We start from the raw sequence: 24771 nt of genomic DNA on the forward strand, positions 1-24771 counted from the left end.
AGGCGCTGGAATGAATGGAGACGGAGGATGAGACCCCGGAAGGGGCTGTTTCAGCCGTCTGGCCTGACATGCTGAAGCGGCAGGGCCTTGCTTCTGATTCCTGGTTCCTTTGGTAGCGTATTTATGCAACAGGGCCCCTGTTATGAAAGGGGGTCAGTGCTAGTGGTGGACTGAAGCCTGGGGACTGAATACCACTCTCTTGGCACAAGATAGCTGCTTCTGTGCTGCCTCACCACCGCCACCCGCCCTGGCTGGCGGGAGCACAGCCATCGCCCAATGTCTTAGCGCGGGACTTCATGACCGATGCAGCTGAAATGCTAGTGTTAACCCAGCACTGATGGCGGGGTGAGGTGCATGGTCTGTGTACCAGCCAGCAGGATTGCCAGGCTGGAGAGCACAGCCCTGATCAGAGACATGTAACCCAGGGCTTCTGCTGATCACCAATGGGATAGTCATAGCTCACTCACCCCCACTGCCATGGACTCAGTACAGCTGTCTGTGGACAGTGGCCACACCCAGAAGTGTACGGTGAACGAGGAATGGAAGTCGCCGCCCGGCTCGGCGTGTGTGCGTAGGGAGAGCAGAGGGGGCTAGGGCTGGCTCAGCTCTGCTGGTAGGAAGAAAGAGCATTTCCCACTAAACGCTTTGCTCCATCCCTCTAGCCCTTTGCTGCAAAGTGGGGATGAGCCTCATTCACCACAGGCAGCCAGAGTGACTGGATCACACTAATCCCTTGCCTCTGACCAAGAGAAAAACCCGGGGATCAGCAGCAGCAGGTGTTAGGTGGAGGCCCAGGGCATGGCCCCACGCTGATGAAAAGCGGGAGGGCATGCCCTGGTGCATACCCAGACACTGCTCAGTAAAGGAGTCAAACGTCTGCTCTTTCAGCAACTGCATGGCACCTGCCCTTCCCCCCAGCAACCACAGATCCGGCGGACTTTAGAAACACGCACGCAGTTTACTGTTAAAATACCACACAGAAGCCTGAGCACGGGAAGTCTTCTCCAGCAAGGGGTCAGGCTGAGGCACAAGTAACGGAAGTTGTAAAAAGAGAACAGCACAGTAGGAGGGGGAGACTCCAATTCCAGCCCCGCGCACACGGAGCACAGACCCACAATGTGCAACTTCCTGGGAAAGGGGAGCACCTTGGCGGCTGGGCTGCTAGTTAGTAGCCAGCAGCTGTTTTCGCTGTTGCTCTAGCAGAGCTTCCAGGTGGTCCGCCCGCTTCACAGCTGCCTGGAGCACACAAGACAGGAGAGGGAGCCGAGGTTAGACACGTGGCAGAGGGGGCACAAGGAGGGACAGAACCGGTGCCAGAGACCCTGCCCCAGCACCAGAGCTCCTGCTTGCAGGGACACTTACTTCGTACTGTTTCCGAAGAACATTCACGGTCTCCTCTTTCTTCACAATGGCCATCTTCACTCTGCACGGAGACAAAGGAGACACGGCTCAGCCCCTCACGCCCCGACGGCCGTGCTGAACACCTGACGCGGCTGGGATTAGCACAGCAGCGGCCAGTGACAGGCGCTGGCGAGATGACAACGGTCCCTCTCCTCTCCTGGGACTCACGTGCCCCTGCAAAACACTCATCGAGCCTGTTGCGCTGACAAGGGGTGTCGGGGATCAGACATTAATAAAACCCTTGCTCCCTGTTATGACATTAAGCAGTTTGGGGGCCTGGATCAAGTTACCAATGCCAAGGAGGAGGTGGTGACCTCACTGTGCTGAAATTACCCAAAATGCATTGAGATGACTTGAACCCTAATACTGCTTTTCCTTTCCAGGCTCTTTCAGGTGCTAGCCGCACTGCTCTGCCACTTTGCCAACAGCCTATCACAGCCCTTTTGGCTTCAGCATCCCTTTGCACCAGTCTTCCTAGCGCCAACTTGGGGTGACCTTTCCCAGAGATTGTATGTAGCAGAGAGAGCTGGACTGTGTCACCTCAGGACCAGAGTGTGGTCTCTGCAGCAGCCTCGCCCCGCAGGGAGGCCACCGATGCTCACCCTGTTGGATGCACAGTGGGGAAGCCAGCAGACCAAGAGGGGAAGTGTCTCACCCCGAGCCACAAGCATGTCAGTGTCAGAGCAGGGAGCTGCTCCCAGATCTCCTGACTCTGTCTTGTGCCTTACCACAAGACCATCCTCCCTCATCAAGAACACAAGAGGCAGAGACAGGCCCAGGCAGTGGGGAGGAGGGGACACTCAGAGAGGCTGAAGCAGTCACACAGCCTGTGTGCAGACACCAACACACCGCTCCCAGGGCCCACTCCTCCCCAGGTACCTGCGGGGTCCTCAGCACACTTAAAACCACACAGCAGAAAGGATGGATGTCCACAGCGAGCCCCAGGAGTTCATGTCACTGCAATGCTCCACCCCACGCTGCTGGTCAAGAACCCCTCGCCCCAGCTTTGCCTGTCAGGAAACATCCAGCCCCCCTCCCACCTGGCCTCATGGTGCAGTCTCCACCTTCCCCTCCCCACAGCTGAGGGCTCTGCACTAGAATTCCCTGCCTTCCCTGACATCGGATCACTGACCGATCTGCTCTTCTCTGCCTTTCAGGCCAGATTCTCAGTGCTTCTGTTTGCCATATTTGGCACACTAGGTCTACAGAGCCAAGTAGGCTGCAGGGGTGGCCTGGCAATATCCACGGCAGCACCTGATAGGAGCCGATCGTAGGCCGGGTATAACTCAGTTTCTCCCAGCGCTCCTGGACAATCACAACGAGCGGCGGCATGTATGTGCACACGTCCGCTCTCCTCTGCCCTCTCCTGGCAGGAACACCTACAGCACCAGACCAGCTAGAGCTGCTGAAGGTCCCCCTAGCTGGGCCAGCAAAGGAGCAGCTCCTGTGGCTCTCAGGGCAGAGGCCTGTACGTCCGGTGCCACAGAGCTACCACTGGGCCCAGAGGGATCAGCACAGTGCTGCAGAAAGCACAGGCAGGTAGCTAGCCACGGTGACCCATGGCCCGCTCCACGCAGGCAGGCATGCGTTAGAAAATGCAGTGCTGGGACCCCATGTGACATGGGTCAATTCTGCATATGTGACACAGGCCGTGGGGCTCAAGCTGCCCCCAAGCCCCAGCCTTGCAATTGCTGAGGCCAAACCCCTCAGCCCTCACCTCTTATGAACCTCCTCCAGCTCTTCATCCTTGTCCCGCGCTATCCTGTCCAGCTCCAAGCGCTGGCGGGCTCTCATCTCTGACATCTCTACCTTCAGCCGCTTGTTCTCCTCCTCTGTCCCCACCAGTCTGTCTGCAAACTCCTGGTGAATCACTTCCGACAGCCTGCTCCTTTCCTTGGCCAGCTGGTCCTTCACCTGCAGGGGAGAGGAGAAGTTAGGTGCTCTGATGGGCACAGAGCATCCCTGGGGAGCTCAGTGCTACCCCAGGGCACCATCCAGAGAGAGAGGTAGCTCACTGAAGAGCATCCAACACATCTGGGTGGCAGAGCTCCTGCCCAGTCCGAGTGCACAGCCTGCCCCTCACCCACCTTCCTGATGTCTTCCACCTCCTGCTCCTTGTGCTTCACTAGGCCCTGCAGGTGCATGTTCTCGCCTTCCAGCTCAGCCAGCCGCCCCTTCAGCTCGTTGCAGCGCTCCTGCAGCTTCCGCTCAGACCTCTCCAGCTCCTGCAGCTCCGCTTCGTACTTGTCTCGGACCCTCTTGATCCTGGGGGAAAACACAGGAACAGCCAGCCTGGATTAGAGCCGAGGCCCATCCAGCCCCATTTCCCATCGCAAGCCAGCACCAGACGTGAGGTGAAAGAGCCCCACAGCAGTAGATCCGGGATAATCTTACCCCACATTGGGTCTCAGCCTGGTCTCTATGGTTAGAGATCGGCTTACACCCTTAAGCAGATGGTTTCATATCCCTGTCCCAAAGATGTAATTCTGGTAACTCTGGATGTTCTTGCTGTTCACAGAAAAGTTCCATCCTTTTTGAATCTTGTTAAATTATTGGCCTTAACTTCCTATGGCAGTGGGTTCCACAGGCTAACCACACATTGGGTGGAAAAACCCTTCCTTTCATCGTTTTTCAATTTCCCACTTTTAAACTACATAGAATGTCCCAGGGTTTGAGGGTATGGGGCAGGCAAGGATGCTGGGCAAATAAGGCCCTAAAGGGAGTCAGGTTACGTGGGGGGAGGGGGAGAAGCCATTTCAGAGCTCTGTGAAGGAGGTCAAACGAAGACAGCTTTCATTCCCATAGGTGGCCTCCTCAGCCACCTGCATGGCATTGTGGGAACCATATGCTGGGCCTGTATAAAGGAGGCCTGCCCAACAGCTATGGAAGATCATTTGCAATCACTCCTGGCTTATTTAACCCCTTCCCAGCCATGGGTGTGGATGGGTGCCACTAAAAGTTTTCAGCAGGGAAGCATCTGCTTTGTCATTCAGCACTCGATGGTGCAAACCTTCAGGCATGCTACCTATTCACTCCAAAATTAACAGTGTTCAAACTGCACACACAACTGTGTGCCTAACTGGGTGTGCAAAGTTGTGAATGAAGGTGCAAACTGGGCTTTTACACACACAAATCATTAGATGCACACCAGCCGGTGATGCAAGAACTCATGATAAGTGCACGCACAAATCAGGCACACAATTTCAGGCTGAGGTTCAGAAAAACCAGGCCTTTACCATGAAGCGTAAGTGAAACAGTTCTTCAAACATGAGTACCAGAGAGCTTATTTTCATTGCTTACTACTGTGTGCCTTAATTCCTGGGTCAGGGCACTCCAGAGCCCCCCCAAACTCACTGAACCCCTGCTCTACTCCACTGAGGTATGGAGCCCGGGGCATCCTCCCACACTCCAGTTAGCATGTTCTTGGCATGGAGAGGTGGGGCCAGCTACAGAGATGCCAGATGATTGGGTTGGGGGCCTAGAAGCACCAGGGCTCACTCACACAGGCTCAGTATATCCCTATGGCCACCTGGCCCCTTCCTACCTGTTTTCTGCCACCCTCTCGCACTCTTCCTTGGTAGACGACATGTCGGCCTCCAGGCGCTGAATGACCAGCTCGATCTCTTTGTCCCGCTCTTTCCTCACCTCCTCCTTCAGCTCCCGCTCCCGGGAGAGCAGCCAGGCCTCCTGGGGACAGAGTCAGACATGGGGTCAGGAGGCAGGAGATCCAATTACAATGCAGACTTGAGCTCCCATGGAGGGACGGCAGCCTCAGTGAGGAGCTGTTGTGATAACTAGGCCTACACATTTACCCTGTGAGCTCAACTGTGGAAAGTGACTGAAAGTTCTTATGGTGTCACAATAACCAAGACAACAAACGCTGACAGGGAAAGGTGCAACAGGAAGACAGATAATCATCCCAAACCAAAAGGCTTCTGCTACACCTCAAGGGTTGCGTTAAGATCCTGCCTGATAAACAAGAACAACATGAGACCAGAAATTATGAACCACGTTGGTTCATTTCCACGTGCTGGAAATCAGGCCAACAGAACAAGGGTATGGGTTTCCCCACCCACCACTTTTTTTTTTGAGGTCCCCCAGAAGTGACTCGGGGTTGGGGGCTACTGTAGCACTGGCTGAATGAAAGAAGGGGAAGTCGTGAGCTTTGCCATCAGGGTTATCACCGCTGCCAGCTCCTGGGACCCTGGACTTTTTTCTTCCTAATCCTGAGAGACATCCTGAGCAGACCAGGCTAGAGAGGGGGGCCCAGGTGACACCACCACCTCCATTGGCTCCAGCTGAGTCCTGACCACGATCTGGGATGTGAGACTGTCTCAATCCTCCCACCACCTGGTGTGTTCTTTCCCACTTTATTTTTCTCTTGTCTATCTCCCTTCTTTTTCCTTCTGTCTGATAAGCGTCTGGCTTAGCCAGCCAAGACAGTATATTTTGCAACAGTGCTGCGAGCCTGTGACCAAGAAAGGCAGCGAAATGCAAGGTCCTAAATGGCCCATCGCTGGTACAAGTTTGCCAGGGCTCAGGGTGGCTGATCAGATCGTGAGCTGGGCCTGGGTCTTTTCAGCAGCGAGGCTGCAAGTGAGAGTTAACACCAGAGACTGAAGCTGCATTTTCTCTCATCGCTGTTCTTCTCTTTCCCCTTTTGTGGGTCTTTGTCTTGTCCTCTAGGAAACGGGATCGGACTTTAACAGCAGTGCCAGCTCCAGCCCACCTCACTAAAGTCATCCCTTCTCCCAAAAAGATTATTACCATCTTTAACACCATCTAAGAGACGGTCAGACAAGGGGGGGGGGGGGGGTCTTTCTAAAATCTCTCTCCAGCTACAGGGAAAGGGAAGAAGGGCTGTAAAACTGAAAGCTTTACTCAACCCTTTATATTCCAAAGGCTTTCACTGTTTTTTCTTCTTTTCTGTACCGTTACTAACAGGCGAAAAGGCTGTTGAATGGTGTGTTTGCCATGGCGCTAAACAGGCTCTGGTCTCTAGGTACCAGCCCCCAGACCGGCACTGTTTAATGCTGGACAGTGACTGGGTCATGTTAACACTGACTCTTTGGGCCCGCATATTCCATCTAAATTTATACAACAGCCACATTTGCAGCCAAGTGCGCCGTTACCTCCTTCTTCATGTAGTTGGCCTCCCACGCCTGCTTCTCAATCTCCAGCCTGTCCTTCAGCACCTTCACCTCCGCCTGCAGGAGGGAACAGTAGGGTGAGAAACCTGCTCAAGGGAGCGCCACACACCCTTGGCCAGCCAGAAAGCCCCATGACTTCCCCAGGCAAGGCCCAGCCCCTGCTCCAGGGGGGCAGTTTGCTTCACCCAGCACATGGGGAGGAAAGGCATCCACACTGCTGAGAGGGGGCTTGGACCAGCCCAGCAAGCTGCACCCAATCCAGGAATGTGGGTGTCCATTCTGCACCCCATGGCTGACAGGAGTGTGGGGTGCAGCTCATTTCAATCTGCTCACAAGGCCAGCCTCAGGGCACCCACGGGGCTATTCTATTGCCCACGGCTAGAGCCAGGAAGAGACCATGCGCATGGGCTGGGGGGCAGACCTGGTGCTGCCTCTCCTGCTCCTCCTTCCCCTTTTCGTACTCCTCCTTCAGCACCTTGGTGACTATGGAGCTGTTCTCCTCCAGCTGCCGCCTCAGTTCCTCCAGCTCCGCTCTCTGCCTGTGGGACGCAAGGTCAGCACTGTCAGATCACTGTCACAATGCCCCTCGCCAACACATGGCCCAGCCACCTGGCAGCCCTAGTGGACCCAGCAGGACTCTCACCAGGAGTCTGTGGCCCACCCTGGCTCCTTCCAGCTCTCACAGCACAAACTCCCCAGTGAAAAGCCAGCCCAGCTATTCCTAGGCCCAGGAATGCTCGTCCCTCCACGAGATCCCTCACTGCAGTCAGACTGGGCCGTCGGCTCCCACACCACTCCAGACAGGAAACAGCAGCTGGCTTAGCAGAGCCATTCTGCTTCCACAAACCCGGGGAGCAAGAACCAGACATCTCCACTCCCCGGGGAGCACACTGAGAAGAACCTCACAGCTGACCTCTCCTCCAAGCCCCACCAACCAGGATCTGAGCTGCTCTCCCAGCCCTTTCCTGCAGCGTGCTTGCGACCGCATGGAGAGACTGCGCCCCACGACACAGGCTGCAGGGTCCGCCAAAGCCAGGAGTGATGCCAGCGGGAACGACAGCCCCTGAGAGACATGGGGGTTGGTGGAGACAGGATTTGGCCTAAAGGTTCACATTCTTTCTGGACTAACAATATGGTTTTAGCTAGTCCCTTGATCAGGGAAGAGCCTAAGAACCCCAGTTTCACCAGGGGGCTGGTAAAGACCAGGCATGGGAATTCGCCTCAGACAGCCTGGGTGGTATGAGGGAGAGCTGGATGCCCAAGCTCTAGGCCTAGCCAGAGCACAGACCCATCTCTGCACCGGGCTGCTCTCACCTGGCCGCCTGCTGATTGAGCCGCTCCTTCTCCTCAGCTACCTCGCTGTAGAGCCTGCGGCGCTGCTGCTGGAGTGCCTGCTCCTCCTGCTCCAGGTGCTTCTCGTACCTGCGGTGGGGGAAGGACGGCTCCGGGAACTCGCCTGCCCTCACAGTGCTGTCCCTCTGGGGTTCCGAGCGTAGTAGTGGGACTCGGATCTGCAGGGCCCCTTGCCTCTCCTCCCCCAGCAACGCCCCAGCCCTGTTATGCCACTCTAGCTTTGCGGGAAGCATTCATTTCCTGGCTAGCTGCCCTTGCCTCTCATTTGAGGCAGATGGGGGTGGCTGCCCATGTGGGGAAGGAACTTCTGCAGCTGAAATCCACCAGCAGGACGCAGGCTAAGGCGGGAGGTGGGGAGCCCTTGCTGGGGTATTGGCAGCTCCTCTCCGGCTGGGGCGCTGGAAGTGTCTGGCCAACGGGTGCTAGTTTATCCCAGTGGGTTGGACACATGAAGGCTTGAGGCAAAACTGCAGCTGCCCATCCAGCTAAGGGGTGATTATCTCCCCCCACCCCTCTGACTCCCACACGGATCAGAAGCAGATGGGAAGGATCCAGTGTGAAACTCCAGCCCTTCCTCTGGGTCCTTACATACCGCTTCCTGGCCAGCTCCCTCTCCCGCTGGCCCTGCTCCTCCTTCTCCCGCTCCAGGACCTCCCTCAGCTCCTCTGTCTGGCGGATGTAGCGCTGGGCTGCCCGTTCGTCTGACTGAAGTAGCTCTGCCTCGTGCAGCATCTTCAGCTTCTTGATCTCCTGCTTGTGTTTGGCGATTAGCTTCTGGATCTCAGGCTCCAGCCCTGGGGGTCGAGGGGGTGGGGGGGGAGGGAAAGGACACTCAGCTGGTGACACTCATGGGGAAGGACAGTGGCTCCACGCAGCCTGGGTGAATGGGGCTCTCAAGAGTGTAACACACTCACACCCAATCTCAGACCAACGTCCTTGGAAGGCCTGGAGATAGGACAGGCAGCTAAAGAAGTGGGAGGGAAGGGGGCGCTACCCAAGCTTTCCAGCTTCAGGACTGAATACCCCATAACATCGATGGGGCAAGCTCTGAGTCCTTCCACCAGGACCTCAGGGAACCAAATAAAACCCTCTACTGTACCTAACTCAAAGCTAACCCTTCTTTTGGGCTTCGCCCCATCCTGCTAGTGTAAACTGTCTGGGGCAGGGACCGACAGCGCGTTGCATGCACCAACAAGTGCAGCAGTATTAATTACAGGGGTGCCGGGGAGAGGAAACTTGCTGAGCCCTGTACAGAAGTCAAGGTCCTCAGCTCAAGAAACTTAAAGTCCAAGAAGAGCATGAATCAGTCACCTTATTGTCAGCTCCGGCCAAAACACAGACTGGGGGCGGGAAGAGGGAGCCGACAACAGGAAGGACAAAGGTCCCAGAAAGCGCAGTAAGGAAGCATCCTGCACTGGCCCCTAGGAGAAGGGGCTGGATGAGCTAATAGGGCTTTCCCTTCTCTAGCTGCTAATGCTCTGTCTACTGTGACGACTCAGTACTTGGCAACTGGAATAAAGGACAAAACCAGCAGGGAACCTTCACTGCTACTGTGAGCTGAGCTTCAAAAGGGAGATGACAAAGAAAAGCACAAAGGCGGGGCAGCCTCAAAGTCAGGACCAGGATATGGAAATGCACCCAGGGCATTTCCTGACTCTCCCCACCCCCTTTGTTGATTTAAGTTACTGTTCAGGGGCATATGTCTGAAAACAGGATCTTGGCTCCTCAGAAGAGCCTGCTCTCAGCCCAATACCTCAAACCCTCCTAGCAACAACTAGCTGGGCAGTCAGAACAGCGAGTTATGGCCCCAGGCAAGGAAGCTGCAGCAAAACAGGAGATTCCAACTCCTGCTCTCACCTGACCATCAGCAGAGGCAGAAAATGCACAAGCAGAATAGTCCTGACATGTGGAATCTTCAATGAGGTGTCAGCAGCTCCTTATGGGTGGCGGTGTGCATGTGGGGGGTAGGGACAGGCACACACTGGCTTGCACACCTCTGCAGAGAGAGGAACCTTCTGTACCTTTCACAGTGATTTCTTTGATCTTCTTGGTTTTCTCATCGATCCACTTCTCCCGGCGGATTTTCTCAGTCGCACTCATCAGCTCCTTGAGTTTCTTGATCTCCTGTTGGGAACCAAATATCAAACTTCAGGGACAAGATGGAAGGCAATAAAACTCCTTACAATTGCAGTTTTCCCGCTGAGAGAAAAGTCCCGAGCACCAGGCAAGAGCCAATGACCTTTGATACACATGGGTAACCTGGACAGCTGCAGCCTAAGCGTGCCCTCCACAGTTAGGCAAAGACACACTGTCCCCAGTGCCTTTACCCCTCTCCTCTGATGGGGCCACTAGAGCCCTGCAGAGCTCAGCAAACAATAGCAGGGGTGTTACCTGTCCTGGTAGGAAGCCCTTGGAAATGCATCTGCTGAAAGCAGCAAACAAATGAGAGCCCCAGCTGGAAACATGGTTTAGGGCGAATCCAGGCTGACGGTGCCTATCTGAGAACAGAGAGAGGCACATAGGCACATCCATGTGCACATGTAGTTACCTGCCTGCAGAGGCATGTATGGAGGGCTGTGTTCTGTTGGGGAATCTTTATGAGTACTTGATTTTCCAAACCCCTGGTTCAGGACAGGAGCATGGGGCTATAGGAGGAGGACAGTCAGCTGCACCTTTCACAGGATCTTGCAACATCACTGTTGAATCCACACGTGCTCTACAATGCCACACAGCTCTGCTAAAGGGGATGTTTCCTGGCCTTCCTGCAGCAGGCTGTGGCCGGGGCAGATGTTAGCATGTCACTCCTTCCTTAGACACTACTGCCAACTGCTTCCGATTCCATGGGCACATGTGATGCTGGACACTCCAGGTCCTACTGCTCTTACCCTTCTTCTCTAGAGCACTTGTTTGGGAGAGCCGGGATGCTAGCTCCAGTGTCCTGGCCAGTCAAATGTACATCATTAACACTTGGCATTAGAAAGTTTCCATGGAGGTTTCAGTTGAATACAGCATTCTCTAATTGCTGGCCGGAATGCAGTGCTCCTTGTCCACCCAGGAGGCAAAGCACCCTGAATCCTTTTGGATGTCAGACACTATAGAACCGTAAGACAGTTGTATGACCTGGACACTGTTTGGAAGGATGGAGGGAGGGAGGGGGCCATTCCAAAGGGTCTGTGGCTCTCTTTGGACAGCACGACCCCCCTCCAGGGGGAGGAGACAGCGAATTGCACAGCAGCGAAGTCAGAAGAGGAAGAGAATGATGGCTCTGACTCAGCCACTGAGCTCAGTAACCAGTGCAGGGAGGCAGTGTGGTTGCGGCTGTTATTGTCAACGACCAACCCCCTGTGTCGAGTTGTGAAATCCTCCACACCCTCCCTGCCCCAGGCAGGGGTTTGCCTATTACCATCTTGATGCTTTCACCTGTAGGTGCTCAGAGAAAGCAGCAGCTCCAGGTCAGCCAGACAGTGCACAGAACAGAGGTGCATGGCACAGAGAGATAAAAGAATACATTTACCTGGCCACAGTGTGCCAGACTGGGGAGAAAGAGAGAGGGATGGGGGAGTAAGGGGGGACACACACAAAGGCATGTAAAGTAAGAGAGCCTGGGTGGGAGCAGAAACCCAACAGGGGACTGTGGTGATGACAGGAAGATGCAACCAAGCGGGTTAGTTAACACGTGGACAGTGCTGGGAATGCAGCGTCTACAAGTGCTAAGGAATATCACAGCTGGTCCAGCGTCACAGCATAGCTGCCCCTGCTCACACAGGCGAGTGAGTGCAAGTCACAACTAGGCTTCCTGCTAACCGGCTGCAGGAAGTGCTGAAGGGGAGGGGGGCACACGAAAGCACCAACTGCTCATTCACTCCTGTGACTCAGAACGCAGATGCGGCAGCCTAACTCGCTGTGCACTGGGGCCAATACAGAAACCTGCAGCTCTCAAAAGAGCCGAGTGGAAGGAGGGTCCCATGAACCCATTTCCTCTCCGCTGACCAGCATGTGACTGGGGGCTAACAAGAAGGGGCTCCTGACTGCTTGGCAACTCGACTGGCCCTAGAGAAGCCGAGAAAGGGAATTTACCCCATCACACAAAGAATGACCATGGGGCTGGGGCACCAGCGTGAGACCTAGGAAGCCTGGGTTCAACTCCCTGCTCTGCCACAGACATCCTGTGTGACCTTGGGCGAGTCCCTCTGGGCCTCAGCTCCCCTCTGTACTACGGGGCTAACAGCCCTGGCCTGCTGCACATGGGGACGTGAAGATAAATGGACTAAAGATCATGAGGCCCCCAGATACTACAGTCATGGGGGCCAGAGGAGTACATGGGGCAGACAGATCATGGCAGGAGCCCTCAGCCTGGATCTGTACCACCCCCTCACTTTCCCCAGCTATTCTCTCGTTAGTAAGTATTGCTGCCGTGGAATCAGCCTCACATCTCGAACAGGTGCTGGGCCAGCTCAGCCCACTGCAAGATGCGAGCCACCCAGAGGCTCTGTGGAGTACAAGCACACTTGCCTTTCCCTCCTGTCTGGACTCAAACTCTGGCTTAAAAACCAAAGTGAAACGAGTTTGGTGGGTCTTGACTTAGTTTCTATGCGTCCATGTGACAAAGTGGCCACGGTTTGATGCTAACGGCTGTCTCCGGTCCATGCAGGGCTAGGAAATAAACAGCAGGAGGTGTGATAGGTCAGGACTGGGGTTCATTGGCAGGTCTGCGGGCAGGCAGGGGGCCAGGAGCACAACAGCAGGAGGTGCTGGAGGTCCATTGTCAGTGTGCGTGGGAGGGTCGGGCACCCTTGCCAAGGAGTCAGTTCAGAGCTGCTGAGACTGGCTGACGAGAACAGATACAAACACCCTCTGACTAAGGCGAGGGGACGAGATGCTGCTCTGTCTGACCAGCACACAGCGACTGAGTCAGGGGTAAAACCTGGGCTACGGGAAACGCAGGATGATGGTTCCTCACGACGAGGCAGCGTCCCGCAGAGGATGGACTGTTTGCCGGAGGGCGGCAGGGAGGGAGGACAAGCTGAGTTCTCAGAGGCCTTTTGCCATCACTCCCTCCTAGGGTTCCCCAACCCACATTACCCTCAGGCCCTGCGCATTTCCAGCCTGGGAACAAGCCCCTCTTTACACAAGAGCCACAAAAAGTGGGGCTGCCGTAAGAAACTCTTCTTCAGAGGCAGGTTTGTTCTGGTGCCTAGCATCCCTCTCCACTGGAGCGAGGCCTCACCCCACACTGCCCAGAGGGCTTGGGGCGTCGCCTCCGCAGCCCGGCCTCAGTTGGGAAACAGGCCGTCCTCAGCAATCTGACACCAGCATCTTTCCATTGCGTGCCCAGCTCTAATTCCATCTGCCCAGCCAGGCAGGATGGAAGCCTCTACCTGGGAACAACGTGCTTCCCGCCTCCTCTGGCTTGCCAGATAGACTCAGACTGGGACCCACCCCTCAGGGGGAAGGCGTGCTCTCTCCTTTTCATTAGCAGAAGAGGTAGCCAGGACCTGGATGGCTCCAGCCTAAGAAAGCCCACAGATTGGAGAGGACACGCTGTGCTCTCCCTCTGCTGTGATCGTCTCAGAGCAAGTCTCGTCTCTCCACTTCCCACCCCCCACCCATCCCCCCTGCCTCCAAGCCTTCTCACCAGCTCATGCTGCTCCTGCATTTGGGAAATCTTCTTGGTGTATTTCTGGTCCACCTGCTTCAGCTCTGCCACCACAGCCTCGCACTTCTCACTCAGAACCTTCTTATCATCAATCAGCTGAGAGAGAGAGAGGGTGGGGGAAGGTCAGATCACCCTGCTCGGGACCCAGCACCCACATTGTGGCACTGACTACACCACAGGTCCTTGGGAAGTTAGCTGGCAGAGCATCCTTTAACTACTCCAAAGGCTGGTATAGAGCCTGCTCCCTCTCCCCACCAGGCAGCCCCTTACTGGAGAATGGGAAGCCCCCGTCACACCCAGGCACAAGGGCTTTTGGAAGGAGTTTGTAACTGGAGCAGACTCCCAATGCTTCAAGGAGGACCACTGGAGGGGTACAAGGAGAGGGCTCCTGGCTTTGTGATTCTAAAGCATCCCACCCGGGAGGGGAGATTACCTGGTCGATGAAGGCCAGGTGTCTCTGGATAGCAGCCTCGTACTGCTCTCTCTGCAGCTGGAGCTGGTGGCTAAGCTCCTTCTCAGTCTCTTTGACATGCCGCACAGTCAGTTCCCGCTGCTGTGCCTGTCAGGCGCAGGGGAAATAACCACAGGACGTTAGGGAGAGCTGCCCACCCACAGCCGGGGCTGGCATAACCGGTCACTTTAGTCCTGAAGGGCACAGAGAGGACAGACACCGGGAATGGTGCCTGCCCACTAGGTTCAGCTTGACTGGGGTTGAAGGCTACCCATTCTTGCCTCCTGGGGCTGCCAGGTCCCAGTGTGAGGGGATGGGGAGGAGAGAAAGGGAGCAGAGCGCAGACTGGGCAGGTGGCGCCAGAGGCAAGAAAGGCAGCCGTCCTGCCATGCTAGCGCCCTTCCTGAAGAGTTGCAGGCTGGATCAGGAGCGGGGCCAGGACCCAAGCAGCTCCCATTAGGGTCACTGACACTGACGCGTGCTTTGGCAGTACAGAGAAGGCTCAGAAGTCCCCACCCAACTGGGCATCTTGCGTACAAGGAGCGTGGTGGTGAGCATGTCATGGATGGAAGGGACTGCCCAGCCCCCCAGCTGGGCTTTCCCAGACCACTGCCAATGGCTCAGTCTGCCTCAGCTCAGGAGCCATCCCTCTGGTCCCTCCACGTTAGCTTGGCACCATGATGGAGAGGATCTGCCCCCAAATTGCCAGCAGTACTTCGCATGGCTAAATGCTTGCCTTGTGGTGCAGGGGGTGGTACAGCTGCCCTCTCACATGGTAGAGAGTGCAGGCCAGCCCTGAAGGGCCAGTTCTGGTTCCCACTGCTGCAGGCCCCCTGGCCCTCACTCCCGCCCCAGGCTGGTGAGTGTCTAGGCTACACACCAGAGCGGTCTGCAGCAGGGTGATGGCTCGCTTCTTCTCCTCCACCTCCAGTTTCAGCCTCACGATGGAGCTGGTGACCTCTGTGGCTACGGCTGAAGCTTGCTCCAGGTGGGCCACCTCCTCTTCAGACAAGAGCCCCTGGGAGAGGAAATCAGCTCAGTGTAGGACCAGGAAACCCGCTCCTCCCACCAGCATCCACCCCCCAGGTCTCCAGAGGCAGGAGGGACTCAGCCACTGTACTGTCAGGCCCCTCAAATGGGCTCTGGAACCCCACCCTCACCTACAGACAGGTCTCTCGCTAGCCTCCTGGAATGGAGACAGTAGATGTATTCCCATTCCATGCCCCAAAAGCCACACCCCAACCTCCCATTTGCCCAAGGCCATGCCTTTTAGAGACTCCCCGCCATCCCAAAGCATCCTGTAGGAGTCCAGAGAGCAGCAAAATGTAGGGGAACATGGTCCTAAGGCCTTGGTGGCTTCCCCTTTTCCAGCGAGGACGACGACGGATCCATTTCAGCTTCCATTACATTGGCCCCACGTCATTGGGACACGCTCTCATTCTGTTCCACATCAGCTTCAGAGTGGAAGAGCCGCTGGCAAGCTCCCACTTAACACACAGTCTAGGTGCTAGTCTAGCACACTGCCCTGCCGCTCACCTCCTGCTGAGTGGCAGAGGCAGCAGATCTGGGCCGCTCCTGCTCTGACTTCTCCATCTCATCCAGGAAGGTGATGATGCTCTGGAGCTTGGCTTCAGAGAGCAGAGCCCCGTCCCCAGGGACACCGGGGCAATGGTTCAGCTTTCCAAACTTCTCCAGGTTATCGGCAGTCAGGGAATTTGAGTCAGCCTCCTGCTCAGGAAGAAGATGTATTGCATTCATGGACACAGCAGCCAGCAGGGAGAAGTGCAGTGCAATTGCACAGCAGAGAGCGGGGACTGCTTGGGAGGCAAGGCAGTGGGTGAGTAATCAGCAGTCACCAATGGATCCGAATTCTTCCATCGCCCCCTAATGGCCAGTCCTCATATGGACACACTCACACTCCACGTCCACAGGAATTCTCCCCGGACAAGCACAGCCTGGTTGAGAGAAGGGTTTTAGCAAGGCCCTGCTGCCGGGGGGGGGGTGTGTGTCATACATGCTCCAATTCCCCAGCCAGGCCAAATTCCACCTTGTCCCCAACTGACACTCCCAGCGGCATTTCACGGGCATTAACTTTTCATCCCCGCTCTCTCCTGCCAAGCACTTGATCCCTTCTCTGATTGCGCGGCTGCAGCAGCGAGCCCTAGGAGGGAAGCCTCCTTGCCCGCAGCAGCCTTAGCCCAGCTCTGTCTAGGGGATGGTCTTACCCAACCCTGAGCCCTGACATTACCCCATTTATCCAGGCATATTTGTCTTTCTTGTAGAGCTTAGGTTGGGGCAGCAGCTCCGGCTCCTCCTCCAGCAGTTTGAGGGTGTCCAGAAGCTCACTGAGGGTGACCTTGGACTGGGCTCTGCTGGTCGCAGTGACCACCATCTGCAGCTCCTCACTGGCCAGCTCTCCGGAGTTCACATCCTAGGGAAGAAGGGGTGGGAGGAATCGAGGGAAAACCCACACATGGTAAGACAGTTTATAGGGCCTGCCCAGCTGTAATCCGGGCTTTAAATAGCCACAGAAAGCCGGGGGCTCAGTGCGGCCTGATGCAGAACAGGGAGATCAGCAGCCCTTTGAACTGAGAAAGGCCCATCTCTAGGGCTGCACAGTCAAGCTTTCTCTGCAGTTGGGTTATTTTCCAGGCTCTCATGCAAGCCTCTTCAGCACAAACCCCGGGGCTGGTTGAGCAAAGGGCTGAGCACCTGCTGGTCCGCACTGAGCCTCACTGAACCGAAAGGGTCTGGAGGGAGGAGAGAGGAGGGAGAGAGAAATCCAGTGCCTGAGCTTTCGAAAGCCCCAGTGACTGGAAAGAGAAGAGAAGAGCTGAGCCCACCTGCGGTTTGTCCTCTGCCATGTTATCCTGTCCAGTGCCCGAACCGGGCCCTGGGGGGAAGATTTCTGCGGGCTCGGCAGCTGCTGCACGGAAATTTGCATCTGTGGGAATCAAAGCAGCATTCATTGCTTTACACCAACCCAAGAGCAATCACCACATGCCCTGGCCCTCCTTCCGGCTTCCATGCCCCAGCACCCTGCTGCCCTGGCTCTCAGCCGCTGGCAAGAGGTGCACATGGAGCTATGGTCTGAAGGCCTCAGGGAGATTCTCACCTGCATTATTGGCCTTGACAACGCTGTTGGAGGGACTGATGTTCTTCACAGAGGCTGGCTTGGTGGGTTTTTTCCTTCCCACCCGTCTGCTCTCCTTCAGCAGCACCAGCTCCTCCTCCGCGAGGCGCTTTGCATCAGCGGCCTTTTGGGCTCGTTTCTGTTGAAGCTCCTGTAACGGGACCGTCCATCAGCACCCTGCCCGGCACAAGGCCCCCCTCTGCCCATGCTGCCAAGACCCTGTACCATCAGTTTGTGTGATCAATGGCTGGGGGCAGGAGGTCAGAGCTTGAGCACTGGGGAAGATGCTAGTGAGACTGGCTAAACTTAGCGCAGCAGGCACTGAAGGGTTAATGAGCTGACAATGCCATCCAGCAAGACCGAGGATATCACTTAAAAATGAACATCTCCATGCTGCATCAGCAGCCCCCGGAGACCGAGCCTTCCCGCCCAGGGCTGGCAGGGTGGGAGTAACCACGGTACAGACTGCGAGGTGCTCCGATAGTGCAGTGACGCGGGCACGATACATACGACAGATGCTGCATGCACAGCAGCAGAGCCAATGCTCCCGGCCAGCGTGCTTCCACCTGCCCTGCAGGGAGTCCAGTCTCTGTGGCCCACTGAGCCATGGCTTCTCTGCAGGGACTGCCAGTTCGGATGTGGACGGTTGTTTTCCAAGAGCTAGACTGAGATCAGCTTTTCACACAGACTGCTGAACGGCAAGAGACTCCAGGCTGGCCAGGGCAGAGGCGCTGTATCCCACCCCACACTGAGCTGCCCAGCCTCCCCGCAACTCTTGCCCCTACATACGCTGCGTGAAGCCCTTGTAAAGGCAGAGAAACGCCCCTCCCCGCCCTTCCCCACATACACATTAAAGATGGCTCCTGAGTAGGTAAGCCAAACAAACTGATCCACCCATTACTCAGAGCCCACTGGGCCCACCATTACTTGGATAGCAGCTCGCCGGGCCAGCTGGGCCTTCTCCTCCCGGATTCTCCGTCTCTCTTCATCCTTCTTCCGCTGCAAGTCCAGGATGTTCCCCTCCTCCATCCGTGGCTGCTGCCTTTCCTTCACAGAAGCACAGATGGACGTCATTGAGAACTATGGATGCTCCTCGCCAGCATTTGCTGCCCATAGCAAAGAGATGCGAACAAACCACATTTCCCGCCTGTCTGGGTTGCCCTGAACCCAGAAAGTTTCCTGCCCCAACCCTCCCTTTTCAGAGACTCTGTGCCCAGAGAGGTTTCACCCTAGGGTGCATGTTTATGAAACACTAAAAGCAATTATCTCTGACCGGGTTTGAAATCACTGGTAAGACAGGCTTAAAAATAGAAACACATGCAAGAGCTACATTTCCCCCCCTATTTAGATAAATAATTAAATACAAGGAAATATAAAAAGCTGCAGAGGATGCACCACTTCCTAAGGTGCCAGTTATTACCAATGGGGCACAACAGGCCCACACAGGACATCACTGCCCTAGACATTATGTGTCCCCAGCAACCTGACCCCGGAGAAAGAGGACTGGTGCCTTCAACAGGAGCTAATACTGTTACTTCCAATCAAGTGGCTGTTTGCAGCTACGCCAAGGGAAGGGAATGACCCTTGGAGAAACCACTCAGAGGCTGACGCAAGGGGCTTGTGGCCTGGTTTTCAGAGGAACTAAATTCCCATGGATGTCAACATGAACGTTCGCCATCCAAACACCCCGGCCAGCGGTGCTCTGTGCTGCCACATGGGCTACCCGAGTTCGATGCCTGGGCACTTCTCTGGCTCCATGAGCCTGGAGGGGCCTATGTCTCTCATCACATCCCTCCGGCTAGATATCAAGCCCTGTCCAGTTCTCAGCTGGGTGGCTTGGTGGCCAGAGGAGAACTACTTTTCCTGTTTCTAGGGGCAGCAGCACACCACTGTCACACAAGGGGGTGCTGGACTGGGGAGTTGGCTCTGAACGAATACCCAGGAGACCTGACTGCGACAGACCTCTCTCTTGGAAGCCAACAAGTGCTCGAGAGCAGCTGCACCCATTTTGTGCCTCTGCGAGTGGTGTCGGTACCAGCGCTGGATGGTCACAGCTGCCAGGTTAACCTGATGAATGAACCTACAAGGGGAAGAGGTGACTCAGTGAGACTGCTGTAAGCACGTGGGCAGAGACCCCACCCCCACAGCCTGAGGCACTACTGAGCGCCTCACTCATATGGTCACTCTGTTCAGATGGACATGCCCACAAGGGGACAGTTGTTTCTGGGGAGATTAGTTATAAGAACAGCCAGACTGAGTCAGACCCAAGGTCCATCTAGCTCAGTATCCTGTCTTCCTGTATGATCAGGCCACACAAGCTCACAGAGAGACTGAAAGCACAGACCCAGACTGTGGGCAGGGCTAAATCAATGTAGCTCCATTGAAGTTAATGAAGATATGCCAGTTTCCACCAGCTGAGGATCTGGCCCACACACAAACCCACAGAATATGCACATCCAAATGTTACGGGCAAAACCTGCTCCCTCTTCCAGCTTCTGCGCTGTATCCCACTTCCATTTCCCCATGCCCTCTATGGTCTGCCTTGACATTGCCCATTGCCTCTCCCAGCTCTGGCACTCCCTTCTCCCCCTCCACCAGCCCAGAGCTTCGCCCACCCTGCCTGGAAACTCCTCTTCTCCCCACCTTTCTGTTCTGCTCCCTGCCTCACCTCTCCGCTTCCTCCTCCGTCACCTCCTTCCTCTTGAGCAGGCTGCTGCTGCTGTTGTTGCGGGGCATTATGTTGTTGCTGGAAAAGTTCTTCTGAGACTTCTTGAAGCTGCTGCTCTCACTGTCCTCGTTTGAGGTTGCCTTGATCATGTTGCTAAGGGAGAGAAGGAGACTGTCGAGGGTCATCCTGCCCACTGCCATGGCTATCCTGCTGCCTGCCACACCCACCCAGCAGACTGGCCCAGTGCACAGGGCAGTAAAAGGTGCTTTGCTGTGCCCACCAGCCAGACCCATAGGCACCCATAACCCTCCCACTCTGCGTAAAACAGGCACCTCTTGCTGGACAAGTAACTGCTCTTGGGCTTCACCCTCTGCCAGGGACCGGCATGTTTCAAGAAGTAAGGAAACCCTGACAGAGGAGAAGGCACTTGCCGACGGCCATGCAGCGAGTCAGTGGAACAGCTGGGAATATAACCAGGAGTCCTGGGTTGCCAGATCTCTGCGAGCACCTTCGCTGGTCAGGCAAGCACAATGAAACCCCATTTGTAAAGAGTGACTAGGGCTTTAGGAGCTGAACGGAGAGTCAAACGCTCAGTGTTTCACAGAGAGCCCTCTCCCTTTCTTGTCTCACACGCCCTCAGTTCAAGGCCTGGACCAGTTCTGAGCCCTCAGGAGGTGCCTGGAGGTCCATGAACAGGTCTGGGGGCCATTCTATCAGAGCTGCAGTCTATCAGGGGCCTGCACTGAAGGAGACCAGGCAGTCAGCTAGCAATATCAGTCACACTTAGGGGGTGGCATGTTTTAAGAAGCATCCCTTCTCATGTGTCTAAACCCCTCCTGCGTGTATGGAGCGAGCCAGGCACAGGAGTGGGCCTGGTCACCTAGTCCTGGCCTCTCCAGAGGCAGAGAAATAGTCCCCAGCAGAGCGTTCACCCACACGTACTTGAGGGAGGTTGCTGCTTGGTTGGAACTTTTCGGCGTGGAGGCCTTGTCTGTGGTGGAGTAGTTGTTATGCACCATGGTGGTGACACAGTTGCCCATGGCCCCTTTGTTACTCCTTGCGTGGAGAGAAGAATGAGATGTTAGGACTGGCTGGATCAGAGAACAGAAATGGGCTCTTAAGATAACTCTGTACTGTTTTCCCAGCACCCCAAATACTCACAGCTTCTCTTAGGCTTTCAGGCATTGTTACCAGGTGCATTGCTGCCCAGAAGGCAGCTCCTAGAAATTCACTTGTCACCTAGAATGTACTCCTCCCCAGCTGGGACACAGCTTTATGCAGAGAGCCACACACACATCCCCATAGCGCAGGAGATGTGCTAACGTGAGGCTGCAGCCGAGAGCCTGTGGGTTTGAGTCTGCCCGTCCCGGCATTTTCAATGTGTTGGGCTGGCATAAGCCTTGCCTTTCGCAGCATGGGAAAGGAGGGAGTTTCAAATGCTGCATTGCAAAACCCTCTGTACACATTTCCTATACCATTTAGTCACCTGCAGCACTGGACTCCTGCTCTCTAGAGTGAGTGGAGCCGCTGTACTCTCTAGTAAACGAGCGAGGAAGGAGCTTTGTAACCCATTGCACTGGAGCTACTTTACCCAAAATGCTGCGGCTAAAGCCATCTCCCCTCCTGCCACGTTCTCCTCGAACACCTTTGTCAGCTTCCTGCCTCTTCAACACCAGGTTCAGTCTCCTCATCCTCACCTGTGCAGCTCCATCCCCCTGCTTTCTAACAGCTGCTGCCTTTGCCTGCTCCTTCCACTCCTGGATTCACGCTTTATTCATTCCCTCTCCTAAATCTAGAGTAGCCTCTCTCTTCCTGGGCACTAAGCAACCTTCTTTTCAGCCTTCAAGTGTCTCCTCTCCAGCCCAATCTTCCATGACTAATCTCTGCTCAGATGCCATCAGCGCCCTGTTGCATCTGACCCTTAGCTGCAGCGGTGCAGTTAGTTTAGATGGTGAGCTCCATCCCCCTGATCTGTAAAATCCCATGCATACCCTATAAATAATGTGCATGGGGGTCTAGACAGCTGTTCACATCTCATTTTCAGCTGACTCATATCACCACCTCCTTTTCTTGGTTTTAGCTCCACATCTAAAGAAGAGGGGTGAACCGTCTTAGCCCTGTGCTGCTACCTCTCTTACCTGTTATTGGCAGTGAAGTTGGCTGCCAGCAGCACCGTGGTTTCTTTCTTCCTCATGCCTGCTGGGGACTCAAGGGTGCTGGAGCTGCGGGTGCTGGATGGGATCGGGAAGACCCTGGGCTGATCGTCCTACCATGGTGTTAAGCAGAAGTATGAGTGCGTATTATAAACCCTCCCTGGGGAATGTGGTCTCCCTGCAAGGGCCAGCGTCTCCCAGAAAGATTCACTGTCCCACCATTCATGTGGTCTGAAAGGTCCATTTGCACTTCTCCAGGCTTCACATCAGACACCAGGGACCAACAGCCAGTGGGCCAGACAAACAGAACCACGGTCTAACACAGCCAGGGAGCACCCACATGGCAGTAGGCTGCCTTGTTAACCATTTGTGGTTCAGATCTAATGGGCAGGATACCAGGTTGTTCAACCACATCAGCACCAAGCTGGAAATGTACCCCTATACAAAGGCTGTACATACCCCTATACAGAAAGGCCTGATCAAGGACTGAAGCATGTGGCTTGCTCCATTAACTTGAAGTCAATGGGCTACTCACATGAGTATGAGGAGCGTAATGTGGCCCAGAGCAGTCAAAACAGGTTGTCTCCCTTACCAGGATATTCCATGTGGTTTTCTTTTCCGGGGAGGTTTTGCTCAGACTTGCCAGCTTTTTTCTTCCCCCAGAGCTGCTGTCAAAGAAGGTCAAGAAGTCTCCAGGCTGCTCAGTACTGTTATCCCAAAAGAAGGACATCCCAAGAAAGATAAGGAATGAAAAAAAAAATCCTTTTCAAGAACCTCAAATGCAGAATTAACAGCAATAAAACAGTGACGCCCTGGGGGTTTCTTCTTCAAGGGTGGCATCTGTGGTGCCAGGGGAGGCTGTTGGGTGCCCTGCTCTTAATAAATTGTCACAGTCGGACACTAATCCATAGAGCTGGCTTGAAAAAGCTGAGACTCACCTGGCACCTGTTATCCAAAACAAGAAGGAAAAGAGCTTTGCTGAAAGAAGGTGTCATTATGTAGTCATTGGTTCTATATATAATTAGCTCATACAAAGTGCTGTATATTTCGAAGCCCCATGTAAATAAATGTTATATTACGGGAAGGAGTATGAGTGAGCGGCACAGCAGGGACTGAGAGTCAGGACTCCTGGGTTCTATCAATGACTTGCCACATGACCTGTGGAAAATCACCAACTCATCTGAAATGGGGAGAATATCCCACTCACAGGGGTGTTTTGAGAATTAACAAGAATATGTAAAGTGCTTTGAGATTCCTGGAGAGGTGGAAAGTGTGGAGGAGCGTATGTGAGGACACGTGTGTTCCCATAACTTGAAGCAAAGGCTGTACATACCTAGCAATAACTCAAGGTGGCGGGTGGGGTGAGATATTTCACTGAATGTAGCATTTTTATTTTTTTTTTTTTAAAGTCTGAAAACCAAATACCCAGAATTAAAGCTTGACCAAAAAGAAACCTTCAGACAGCAGGAAGCACACAAGCACAGCATCTGCCTTTCTCATGGTACCCTGAAGTCCACGTGGACACAGAGTCTCGTTATGTTTCTAAAGCCAGTTAGTCTCTTGATAAACTCTGCACAGCCTGTCAAAGCCTTTGCAAACCTCGCAGAGTCCAGCAGAGCTCACAGTCTGCTGCACCCCAAAGCGTTCTCTCCTTTCTAACTTGGCAGTGAGCAGCCCCAGCTCAGCACAGACCTGTGCTCCATCTCCTCCTAAGAGCTTGCAACTAAACCAGGGCTCATAATTTCTGAGCTACAGAGTGGCAAAAACAGTGTTACAAGAATTTGCCAAAGAAATAAGCCTGTTTATTCAAGCTCCCATCTTTCAGAAATGGTGTGTCTCTTCTGCTTAAAATTGGCCAGGACTCCTCCTCTCTCCACCAACCACAGTGCAAAATTAGAAGGGCAGAGGGCCTTTAGTGAGGCTTTACCCAGCGGGAGGCAAAAATCAGGCTGATAAGGAAGAGCCAATTACAACTCCTAACATGGGAACAAGCGACCTCCCCAAACAAGTCCTTGTGGAAAGGCCTGATTAACCTGAAAGTTTTGTGAAGAACCTCACAAACAGCACACTAGTCTGAAGTGCCAGCTCTATCAGGACTCTGGTCTGTGTCAAGTGGCATATAAGAGAACTATTCTCTAAGTAGACTGGGACTTAAATACCCATATCATCTACTGTTCTACACACAAAAGAATTTCCCTTTGGCATTTAACAATGCATTCCTGGAGGTGTGGGAGCCCTAGCTTTTAAGAGAGGCAGCAGCAAGAAAAGCAAACCTTCACTGTGCATCAGCTCCTAGGAATAGGCTGTCCAGAGACCCCCGCATACCCTACTCTTACACTCCGACCTTCAGCTCCCCCTTTCATACTGATCAAGTAATCAGCCTTTAGAACATGTGAGAGGCCCTAGGTGAGAAGCATGGTATAAAATATTAGAGCCTGCAGCTGGAAGAGACATGGCATTCGTTTCTTTCATTCCTATAGTTCCCCTTTGCCTCCCTCTCCCAATTCAGCATTTTATGTCCCTAACAGTAACAAAGAGCAAAGGAGCAGCAGGACCCCATGGGCTGGGGGCAAATTTCATTCAAAAAGGAGACATGGCCCTTCCCAATCAGAGACAGTCAAGTGTCTGAAATAGCAGAATAACGCCCTCCTGCCCCTTGCAAGACAAGAAGAGTGAGGACAGGCCGCAGGGAGGTCACAGCAGTTGACAGGAGTCGTTTCTTCTCTCCCATAGTAATACCTCATGCTCTCTCCCTTTTGAGAGCTGAAGAAATCTAGCTACCTATTTATGAGGCCCCCCATCACAG

At 54.6% G+C, this 24771-nt stretch overlaps 1 protein-coding gene across 2 annotated transcripts in view; it reads right to left on the minus strand.

The window, feature by feature from the left end:
* Positions 1–877: 877 nt before the first annotated feature.
* Positions 878–24771, minus strand: part of CEP131 (centrosomal protein 131) — a 28179-nt gene continuing 4285 nt past the window's right edge. Inside the window, exons 4-26 of one of the 2 annotated variants that reach the window (XM_074972033.1) lie at positions 22558–22672; positions 21951–22078; positions 20755–20868; positions 19813–19965; positions 19107–19224; positions 18072–18191; positions 17127–17295; positions 16855–16955; positions 16260–16442; positions 15548–15739; positions 14892–15029; positions 13994–14119; positions 13540–13656; positions 9926–10028; positions 8497–8698; positions 7866–7973; positions 6973–7090; positions 6534–6608; positions 4946–5088; positions 3489–3666; positions 3119–3315; positions 1363–1423; positions 880–1236 (exon numbers count right to left, since the gene is read on the minus strand). In XM_074972033.1, coding sequence (XP_074828134.1) covers positions 1162–1236; positions 1363–1423; positions 3119–3315; positions 3489–3666; positions 4946–5088; positions 6534–6608; positions 6973–7090; positions 7866–7973; positions 8497–8698; positions 9926–10028; positions 13540–13656; positions 13994–14119; positions 14892–15029; positions 15548–15739; positions 16260–16442; positions 16855–16955; positions 17127–17295; positions 18072–18191; positions 19107–19224; positions 19813–19965; positions 20755–20868; positions 21951–22078; positions 22558–22672 — 3034 coding nt within the window. In that variant the 3' untranslated portion in view covers positions 880–1161. Of the gene's footprint in view, positions 1237–1362; positions 1424–3118; positions 3316–3488; positions 3667–4945; positions 5089–6533; positions 6609–6972; positions 7091–7865; positions 7974–8496; positions 8699–9925; positions 10029–13539; positions 13657–13993; positions 14120–14891; positions 15030–15547; positions 15740–16259; positions 16443–16854; positions 16956–17126; positions 17296–18071; positions 18192–19106; positions 19225–19812; positions 19966–20754; positions 20869–21950; positions 22079–22557; positions 22673–24771 lie in introns of both variants that reach the window. The other variant, XM_074972034.1, reaches the window with a different exon arrangement.

Source organism: Natator depressus, chromosome 14 (assembly GCF_965152275.1).
Source record: "Natator depressus isolate rNatDep1 chromosome 14, rNatDep2.hap1, whole genome shotgun sequence".
NCBI lineage: Eukaryota > Metazoa > Chordata > Testudines > Cheloniidae > Natator > Natator depressus.